The sequence below is a fragment of the Tauraco erythrolophus genome, chromosome 4 (genome assembly GCF_009769465.1).
Source record: "Tauraco erythrolophus isolate bTauEry1 chromosome 4, bTauEry1.pri, whole genome shotgun sequence".
Lineage (NCBI taxonomy): Eukaryota > Metazoa > Chordata > Aves > Musophagiformes > Musophagidae > Tauraco > Tauraco erythrolophus.
Window position 1 is genome coordinate 73,794,833 of NC_141468.1, and position 10,667 is coordinate 73,805,499.

At 48.9% G+C, this 10,667-nt stretch overlaps 1 protein-coding gene across 1 annotated transcript; it reads left to right on the forward strand.

Annotated features, from left to right (window-relative positions):
* Window positions 1-6,115: 6,115 nt before the first annotated feature.
* Window positions 6,116-7,357, forward strand: LOC147528909 (putative G protein-coupled receptor 19). Its single transcript, XM_086610585.1, has one exon. It carries the CDS (start codon window positions 6,116-6,118, stop codon window positions 7,355-7,357), a length of 1,242 nt encoding a protein of 413 aa, XP_086466711.1.
* Window positions 7,358-10,667: the final 3,310 nt, after the last annotated feature.

The following is a 10,667-nucleotide window of genomic DNA, read 5'->3' on the forward strand; positions in this document are numbered from 1 at the left end:
CAGGGATTGTCAAAGTTTCTTCAATTTAAATGGGATTTACACACCCCTTGGAGGCCACAGTCTAGCAGAAAAGCAGAAAAAAAAAAAACCCAAACCCTTCAAAGGAAAATTTCAAAATTGTGTCCAGAAACTCAACTCAAGTGGGTAGATGTTTACCACTCACCTTAATGAGAATTAGAATTACCCTGCGAGTTAGAGAAGGAGTAAGTCCTTTTGAAATATTCTATGGGAAACCACATCCAGTCACGAGTATAGGAACCTGGAGCGATCCGATGCATGTTAAAGGGGAAGGGATGTTAAAAGATGGCTTGCTCTCTCTTTCGTGCATTTTAGCATCCTCACACAGGTACCTCAACCAGCGAGCTCTCCTGCCTTTGCATACGCATGAACTTCTAACCTGGAAATTCAGTCTACATCCGTTCCTGGAAAGATGAGCTGCTGAAAGAAAAATGTAAGGGACCTTATACCATACTATTGACCACCTACATCGCCGGGAAAGTGGAAGGAATTAACCCTTGGAACCACTATGCACAAGTCCAGCCAGCCTCCTCCTCAGAGCCTGAAGAAGAGTGGAAAGCTCTTTCTACGGGAACCTATTACAGACTCTACTGTTGCATAATCGCCTTGTAAAATGAAAAGTGACATCTTTTGGTTTCTAATCCAGATTGAAGGATCTATCATGTTATTCCAAAAGTGGGACAAGTCTGAAAACATATGGGAAAGCCTTGCCAGGAACATGGTAAACACCACTTCCTTTTGTTTAGCTGGAGGAATATCTGTAGAAGAAGTTTTCTCTTTTTGCCTATTTCGAGGACCTACACTCCCTCTACTTTTGAAAAATTACACTATCCTTAAGCATTTTGATATCAAGGTGACCTACAAAAGTGGGTACGTTTGGGGAAAACAAACCCAAATAAGGAATAAAGGAATGCTAAGAGTTTAGGTCAAAGGGATGTTCCCAGCAGAAAGTTGGGTCTGGTTCACAAATTGCACTCTCTCAGTTAAATGCAAAAATCTGTCAAAATTGGAACCCCTCTAAACTGTCAAAGGATTGAAGGGATAAGTTATGCCTGGGCCTATAGCAAACTTCCTCTGGGATGGTTTCTCCTGGGTGGAAGTAGAGCTTATACATATATCCCTGCAAATATAACAGGAGGACCTAGTTCAACAGGGAGACTCACAGCTTTACTCCCAGACAAGAAGGATTCCCAACAAAATGAAGGGAAATGACAAAGGAGACAAGCATCTACAGTGCCTCCAGACTGTAATTCTCAACTGACACCATGGAGCCCCAACGAAATGACTGCAGCAGCAATTCTTGCACTTGGAGTCACGGTAGCTATGAATTACCATACTATCAAGAGATTATTAGCCTGTCAATTAGTTTGGAACATCAACTTCACCTCCCAGGCACTTGCTTCCTTAGGAGGGCAAATGGCCCAAATTACAGAAGCTACGTTGGGAAACCCACTGGCAATCGATTACTTACTTTTAAGACTTAATCACGGATGCAAAGAAGAGTTTAAAGGAATGTGTTGTTTTCAGTTAACAGACAATTCTCAAATTCTAGAGGAAAAGATAAAGCAGCTAAAGGAATTGGCAGGAAATACTAAGGAACGGAAAGGGGTAGATTTTTCACGGTTGACCTCTTGGTTGCCAAACTGAAATTGGCTAAAACAGCTTTTCAGAGTCGGAATATTAATAGGGACCATGATTATTTAATCAGTTCTCGTATGCTACAACGTTGCCCCATCTGTACAGACACCTTCAAGACAGCTTTGAAGAGGAAAAATAAAGAAAGGATTCTCCCGGTCAAGAAAGGAGATGAAAACCCTAACCACCTCCTGAAGAAGACCCTCACGCACTGAGCATGCGCATTGATTTTCTAGACGTTTACGCCTTTCATTGTAGACGAAGAAAACATGTACCCATCAGAAGAGGTTTTAGTAGAATGACTACCAATAGAAATGTTATAGCTCAGATCTGTGGAATTACACCGGCATAAATAGCGCCGTTTTGAGGTGTGACAGCTTTGTGGAATTACCACCTAGCACCCCTTTTCTGCGCAGAACTGGAATACAGCCAATATCTCGGCTCTGGGCAGCTAAGCCACCACGCAGCCGCTCCATCACTCCTCCCCATCGGTGGGGTGGCGAGGAGAAAAATGTAACAAAGGGCCTGAAGGTCCGGCTAAGAACAGGCAGGGATGAGCCACCAACCATGGCCCCAGGCAAAACGGACTGTACTCGGGGACAAATCCACTTCGTTCTTTAAGAGTTACTTGAGAGGATAACGAGAAACAAAGCCAGATCTTAAAAACACCCTCCCCTCCCCCTGCACTAAGAACTCCCCTCGGCACGGGCAGCCCTCCCGCGGGCAGGCCCGGCTCTCTGCTCCGCCGTGTCCCTCATCAGCGGCACCGGGGCTGCTGCCGCTGCCCACGGGCTGCAGGGGAGCCTCAGCTCTGGCACAGCCCCTCCCGCTCCAGCTCCTCTCACCTCGATGCCTGCGGAGCCGTTTCTTTCACATCTCAGCCCTCTCCCTGCTGCAGCCGCCGAGCCTCACCACCCGGGCGGGATGAACTCGACCTGGCGGCCCCTCTGCCAGCGGAGCCGCTGCAGCCATCTCCAGTCATGTGGCGGGGCACAGCGCGGGCACGCGCCCACCCGGGAGGCCAAGGATGGATGGGGAGGCAGCCCCCCGTCTCCAGCCCCCCACCTCCCGCCTCTCTTCACTGCAGGTGCTGGTGGGCTTGGGCTCCTTTGCCCGCTTCTGAAACACGGCACTGGTACCGGCGCTGACTGGCTCGGCCCTGGCCACAGGGGAGGGGGTCCCACCTTCCCGCCAGTTTTGCAACCTGGGAAGCTTCTCCTGTCTCCTCACAGGGCTCTCTCTGCAGATCCTCCCCTCCTGCCAAAACCCCACCAGATAAACCCAGCGCAACTGTCTTAGAAGGAGGCGGACTACCAACTGCGTTAGCGTTAGGAGTGCTGGTGTAGCTGTCCTCCAAAAAGGGGATCCGTGCCCGGCGCGCGGAATGAGGGAGAGAATTAAAGGAGAAACGGGAAACCCGTGGGTTGAGATAAGAATGATTTAATACAGATGATTTAATACATTGTAGGTGCTCACCACCCCCTCTTATCCGCAGCCTGTCTCGTCCCAAAGCTGCAATCCCAGACAAACACGAGGCCCCGAAATAGAGAGGGGCAGAGAGAGAGAGAGATAGTACTCCGAGAGTGGGAGTACTGGGAGAGAGAGGAAAAAAAAGCGCAAAAGAGCAGAAGTGGCGAAAGAGCCAAAGCGCAAAAAGCCCTTCTTTCCGGCTGACCCTCACTTTTATACTGGGCATGACGCTGCATGATATGGAATACTAATTGGCCAGTTTGGCCCTCAGTCTTAAGTTCCACCACAAATCACAAGGGGAATCGTATCCCCCTTGTCCCAGCTATGCTCCCCCCTTATCCTGCCGTGCTTCTGCACTCCGGCACACTGAAAAGTCCTTGGAGTCTCAAACATCAACTTGCTATCAACATTCTTCTCAGAGCGAGCCTCTGAGTAAACCAAAACACGGAGCTCTTCTAGCTGCTAAAAAGAAGAGCTAACACTGTCCCAACTAAAACCAGGACAGTGACAGATTACCTCACTATGCTAGGCCATTCTTCTTGGCTTTGGGTTAGAACTTAGTGTGCTTGCACCGGTTCTTCCGGTGGTCCTTGGTGGTCTTATGAGGGTCTTTTGTGGTTGTGCTGATTTGAAGAGGAGAACACTGCAGGCCCCCAAGGGCAGCTGCTGTCCCTCTGCACCAGTGAGCTCTTGGGCAGCCAACAGAGACATAAGCCCCTTTAAACCCAGTTCTCACCTCCTTCTTTGCCTCTGTGCTCACCAATTTGGAGACCTTCGCTACGCGGCCGCAGAGCCGTGAAGGCTATGTTATCAGTGCCCAGGTAAGGCCATGGCTGTGCAGGAGACAGAAAGGAGGAGGAAGGACCGCAAGGGTCTGGCAAGCCAAGAAGGAGACCCACTTGAAAAGGAGAAACGCAGGACTGAAGATGAGCCATTCACGTTTATCAAGAACAGGGCTTGGACTCATCTGGACACCCCCCAGCCCTCCAAACCTGCAGGTCATGTCAAAGAGGACTCCTGAGCTCCAAAATTTGCCACGTCTCAAGGGCAAGACAAGGCAACTGGGTCCCTCTCCACAGCTGAGCAAGGGCTTCCCAGTGACACAAATGTGGGCAGAGGTTCCGTGTTCTGTCTGGGGTTCCGTTGCCCAGGGAAACGCTCTGCTGCCCCTGGCGCACCCACAGACCTGCAGAACCTGCATGGTGCTGGAGGACGGGCTCCAGCTGACAGCTGTGCTTAACAGGGTGAGCCGCCAAGACTGAGGCTTACTGCTTGGGAGGTCTCTGACCAAGGTAAGGACATCGACCGCCTCCCAGGGTTTTCTCCAGAGCGTCGAGTGCCATAACAGTGACTGGGTCCTTCCCCAGAGCTGAGCAAGGGCATCCTGGTGACACAAATGTGGGCAGAGGTTCCATGTTCCATCTTGGGCTCCATTGCCCAGGGAAATGCTCTGTTGCCCCTTGGCACACCCACAGACCTGCAGAACCTGCATGGTGCTGGAGGACGGGCTCCACTCGACAGGCGCGCTAAACAGGGTGAGCTGCCAAGACTCACGCTTACTGCTTGGGAGGTCCCTTACCAAGGTAAGGACATTGAATCCCGCCCAGAGTTTTCTCCAGAGTGTCGAGAGCCATAACAGTGGCTGGGTCCTTCACCAGAGCTGAGCAAGGGCTTCCCAGTGACACAAATGAGGGCAGAGGTTCCGTGTTCTGTCTGGGGCTCCGTTGCCCAGGGAAACGCTCTGCTGCCGCTGGCGCACCCACAGACCTGCAGAACCTGCATGGTGCTGCAGAACGGGCTCCAGTTGACAGCCGTGCTCAACAGGGTGAGCTGCCAAGACTCACGCTTACTGCTGGGGAGGTCCCTTACCAAGGTAAGGACATCGACCCCTTCCCGGGGTTTTCTCCAGAGTGTGGAGAGCCTCAACAGCTCGAGACTGCAGTCGCACATAGGGACAGATCAAGCCCCATAACCCGAGGCTTCACTGCTAGAAATGCTCCCCCAGCTCAGCTGGACAAGGAACACACATCTCCTCCCCCAGTGTTTTCCTCCAGAATCAAAACTCTGCCGGTGAGCAAAAAGCCCTTAGTTTTGCGGAGGGGTTGTCATGCCACCTTGCTCTCAGGGTGACAGAGGGATATGCTGCCGTCCAAGGGGCAGGGAACTAAGGAGGCAAGGTCCTACAGGGACAGGCTTGATGTTCAGCATAGATTCTTGAAGGTAGACAATGTCCAGCTCCTGATGAAAATTTCCGCACTGTGGAAAGGCTCAGGAGGATTCGCAGCAGAGACTTCCCGCCCAGCTTGGTGTCAATCCTTTTCCTTTGTGCCCATCTTTCTTTTGCCTTCAAACTCACACCTCACTGACCTTCCAAAATTATGTCCAGAAACCAAAAGACTCCAGGATACTAGGGAAGGTAACACCAAGCTCCTAAAGGATTGGCTGGGAGTGGGGTTTGGCTGCTACTGTCGTTGCCAATGAAGATGGTAGGAGAGTGCAAAACGTTACTTGCCATTCTAACCCTCACTAGAAGAAACATCTCCTTTGCCTAGCTACTTGACCGATTCGTGCCACTTCAGGAGAGCAGGGACACCATTGCTCTGCTTTCTTAACACCTGCATGGACACCGGCAAGTAGAGCTCATTTCCGGCATCAGTGGGGCATATGCCGCTCCCTCAGTTTGCAGGTCACGAGCATGGGCGAAACTGCATCTCAGCCTCTGTCTGCACCCAGGCCGTTTCTCTTTCAGAGGACAGACATGCCTGTCCAAAGTAGTCAGATCACTAATAAGAAGCTGCAGGCAACTGAACGGCCCCTGCTCCATCACACAGTCTCACTGTAGAGTTCTCACTGTTTCTCTGAAATCCAGGGAGACTACCTCAACACCTGCAATGCTTAAGGGAGGTTTTTCACACCTTCTTGTCAAACACAACCTCTTTTCTTCTCTTCTCTTCTCTTCTCTCTTTACTCAGACTGAGCAAAAGACGTGGCCATGTTTGCCCACAGCATGGACAACAGCAGCGCTCCTTTTCTTCTCCCTACCTTACTGCTCCTACTGCACAACAAGAGCTACCCCGAAACCTCCATCCCTCCTGCTGCCTACGAGGTCACCGAGTCACCCAGAGGAGCCATCTCAAGCAGGAACCACACTGGCTGGCAATATGGACTGAGGCCAGGGGAAATTGCAGCAGCCAGCATGGTTTTGGGAGCACTGTGGTTGGTTTCCATCTTTGGCAACTGTGTCGTCTGCATAGTGATCCACAGGAGCAGGAGGACACAATCCACCACCAACTACTTTGTTGTCTCCATGGCTACTGCAGACCTTCTCCTCAGTGTCGCAAGTGTGCCCTTCGTGCTGCTCCAGTTTACCTGGGGCGGCTGGATGCTGGGGAACGTCATGTGCAAGCTGGTGAGGTACATCCAGTATCTCACCCCATCAGTCCAGATATACGTGCTCCTCTCCATATGTGTGGATCGATTCTACACTATCGTTTACCCCCTGAGCTTCAAAGTGTCAAGAGAGAAAGCCAAGAAAATGATTCTGGCCTCTTGGCTCTTTGGCGCTGTATTTGTATCACCGGTTTTCTTTTTCTATGGCTCCAACAGCGATGACCACTGCAACTTTTTTCTCCCCAATTCGTGGGAAGGAGTCATCTACGCTGTCGTCCACCTCTTGGTAGTGTTTTTGATCCCATCCATCCTCATTTTCCTCTTCTACCAGAAGGTCGTCAAGTACATTTGGAGAATAGGCACCGATGGAATGACTGTCAGGAGGACAATGAATACTGTCCCAAGAACAAAAGTAAAAACCATCAAGATGTTCTTAATCTTAAACTCGGTCTTTCTCCTCTCCTGGCTCCCTTTTTACCTGGTACAGCTGTGGCACCCGCCGGAAACTGACAGCAGAATGAGCTCCTTGCTTTTCCTGGCCATCACCTGGATCTCTTTCAGTTCTTCAGCCTCTAAGCCAACCCTCTACTCCCTCTATAACAGAAACTTCAGAAGAGGGATGAAGGAAACTTTCTGCATGTCTGCCATGAAGTGCTACAGAAGCAACGCCTACACCATCACCACCAGTTCCAGGATAGCCAAGAAAAATCGTGTTGGCATCGCAGATATCCCAGCTCCAGCCAAAACTGTCACCGATGAATCCATCTATGATGCTTTCAATAGGGAAGCAAAGGAAAAAAAGCTGGCCTGGATTCACTCCAATCCCCTAAATACCTTTGTCTAGTTGCCCTCATTGCTTTCAAAATTACAATATACCCCCAGAACAGGGAGCTCCCTCTCCGTTTGCTACCAAGTTATATTTACAGACTTTAACCCCATCTTTTAGAAAAGAAAAAAACCCCATGTTTTATTTTATTAAATGCCTTGATTTTGATGTGTCATGTCTCTGTCATTTCAGTTACCTTCTGCTTTTTGCAGCTACTCTCCCCGAATCATAAGCACAACTTTAGGATAAAGTAGAAAAGCTCTTACACTCTGACCTCATAGGGAAAAAGGGAAAGGAAGAACACTGCTTTTTAGAATCTCTCTATGTTGATCACCATGCAGAAACGCAGAAATCTACCCAAAGATGTCCTGACTTCCTGAAAGATTCAGCCTTTTTTTTTTATTATTTATCAGAGTCATTAATAATAACTGGTCTCAGTCTATGTGTGGAATATTGATTTATTTTCTTAATGTGTATATATTACGTGTTAGCACATTACATACTAGTGCAGTTGCACACCCTCAGAAGTCACAGATAAATATTGATCTACAAAATGAAGTAAGCACTAGCATTCGGTTGTCGAATTCCCCTCGCTCTGCTGGATCAATGTGCTCCTGTGAGCTGGAGCTGTGGGACATCCAGCCTAGGCTGCTACATCCCTTTCCCAGGAAGGTTTCCATTTTATCTTTTTACAGTGTCAAATGGAAAGTCCCTCGGGGTTCAGACCAGAGGTTCTTCCATCCCAGTACCCTATCACTGACTGTAGTCATCAGTGAGCGCTTGAGGACAGAGCTTAGGTAGCAGTGAAGGTACAGAGGTTTCTCCTGACACCTCATTCCCGCCTCCAGCAGTTGCTGTTAAGAATTAATACCCTTTACTGGGGAGCTGCCAAAAAAGTGTTGCCATTCAGTATATCCAGAACAGGTCCAGAATGGGCTGTGTCTCAAAATCTCAAAGACCAGACAAGCAGTCCCACCCTGTGGCTTACTCAGGCCCTATCTGAGTGGATTTCAGGAGAGTTTTGCCTGACAATCAAGGATTTGACCTCTTCTCAGTTGAGGATCTCAAGCACTTTCTTCCTATTCTCTATTTTCTTCTCGTCTAGCTCTTACAAAGTCAGTAGATGGTGAATAGCTGATCCTCACTCACTCTCTCTGTGCCAGTCTTGGATTTGTAAGCCTCTATCATGTATTCTCTCAGTTATTTGTTTTCATACTGAAGAGTTTCATCCTACTCACTCCTTTCTTGCACAGAACTGGTCCAGAGCAGGCTCTCCTTGTAGCACCCTAATCTAGCAGCCAAGGCACGGCCAAGCATCTTCAAGTCCAGACTATCAGCAGGCATTTCACACTCAAGTCATCGTGAAAGCATTGTCAACACTGTTCTCAAGCATTAAACGAAGCAATAGAAGATGGTATGCAGGTGTTGGCTATCCCTCCACATACTCCTACTTCAAAATCCCAAGCTCTTCGCTGTATGTTTGAAAGACATCCTCATCCACAACCTCCTCAGAGAAGGATTGTCTTTTTCTTCTGCTTTCAGAGCAAACGTGGCACAGCTGCGTTCCTGTTTGTGCCTGAGTTCTGAAAGTATTGCAGTAATAAAAGTTAACAGAACAAGAGCAGAAACTACTACAGGGTGTATTAAACACAGGTGAGCATCTCCCTTTCCTGTCAGCAGGGTGCAGAAGCACATGTGTGGTGGAGCCCCAAGCTGACATCCTCTGAAGACACTCTCACCCTGGCAATGTGGGTGGGGAAACTCCTTTGTTGAGAAATATTCCTGCATGTATGGTAAAAAATTCCTTCCTCCTCCTCTATCACACAAAGTATGGTTGTAAGAAACCTTACTGACTGCAGGAACACTTCCAGTATTTATTTCACAAATTCAGAAATCCCTATTAAATAAGGATCTGCTATTTCTCATTAAAGCCATTAGCAAAAATTCCCATTAACTGGGAGGAGAGAGGATCTTGAAAACGAGACAAGACCAATATTTTCTGTGTGGTTCATGTTCTGAGCAGTGTTTTTTCTCCCAGAAACACCACCGTATGCTTAGTTTTTCTTTGCCACTTCATTAGCTCTGACACAGAAAAGTCAGATCTAGGGTAAGCCGGCCAGATCAACTTTGCAATATTGTTTTTAATGTCGGGTTGCGAGACTGAAACTCAACAGTTGCTCCTTTGGTTAGTAGTTTTATTAAAGAAACAGGACTGAATAGAATGAGCCCTGAGGTCACAGAGGACCACTAGGTCATGGCTACCCACCTCCAGCTCAGTCTGAGTCCAGAGGGACCCAGGACAGTTGTTCCTTCGAGTCTATGTGAATGGGAGTGCATGAGGCAGCCTCATTGTCTGGCCATCACAGACAGGACAGGCCATACCCATCACTGTCCTGTCGAGGTGTATCCAGAGAGGCTGTAGGCAGTGAGGCCTTCTACAGTCAGATCTCAATGATGTTCCAGTGGATGTTGCCTGTGCACAGCCAGCTTCCAGCCCCCAGGGGAGGAGCAGGTCTCAGACCATTATGGATCACGAAGGAAAATACTGCTGCAGCCACCACGTACAGGGGCTGCTGCCTTCAGTCTTGCTCCATTGCTGAAAAAGAAGGGAGGGAGAGAGGCAGCCAGCCCCTAAGGCACTAATGCCATGTTGCAGACACACAGTCTGCTGGGCGTCATTTCACACAGAAAACCCAAAGAACGCACCAGCGGGTGTGAAACCACAGACTTCTGTGCAACTTTCCCTCTTCTTAACTCAACCATGTTTCTCTACCTCCCAGAAGCTATAAAACTACACAGGCTAGCCAGGAGAAGTCCAGGACTGCCACGACAAAGCAGCTGGGCACACGATGTCCCTGGCTTGAAACAGCTGGCAGTTCTGCCCTGAAATCACAGGCCTAACCGGCCCTGTGACGGTGAGGGAAGTCTGGAGGTTGGCTTTCTTAAACCACCTTTCCATGTCAATAAAAGCCCAGTCATAGTTGTATCAGAGTAGGCGTGACTCTGCTCATATAGCTTTTAGCCAAAACTATCCTGGTAAAAATACATTCTCACTAACATAAGTTGTGTTTGAACTTGGAGGAATTTGCCTGTGCAGCTGTCCATTTATGCAGTTATACTGATAAACCTTCCTGATTTCTACTTCCATACAATGCGGCTTTCAGTATGGTTAAAAAAAATTCCAGAACTATCAAACAAAACCTACTGCTTAAATTGCTAGCGAGCTGACAGATCCTTTGGTCTGAAAAGCCAGCCCTCACCATGCTGCACGAGTGAAAGGAGCAGTGATACGCCTGTACATCAGGTGCCCATGCTCACTCCTACCTTC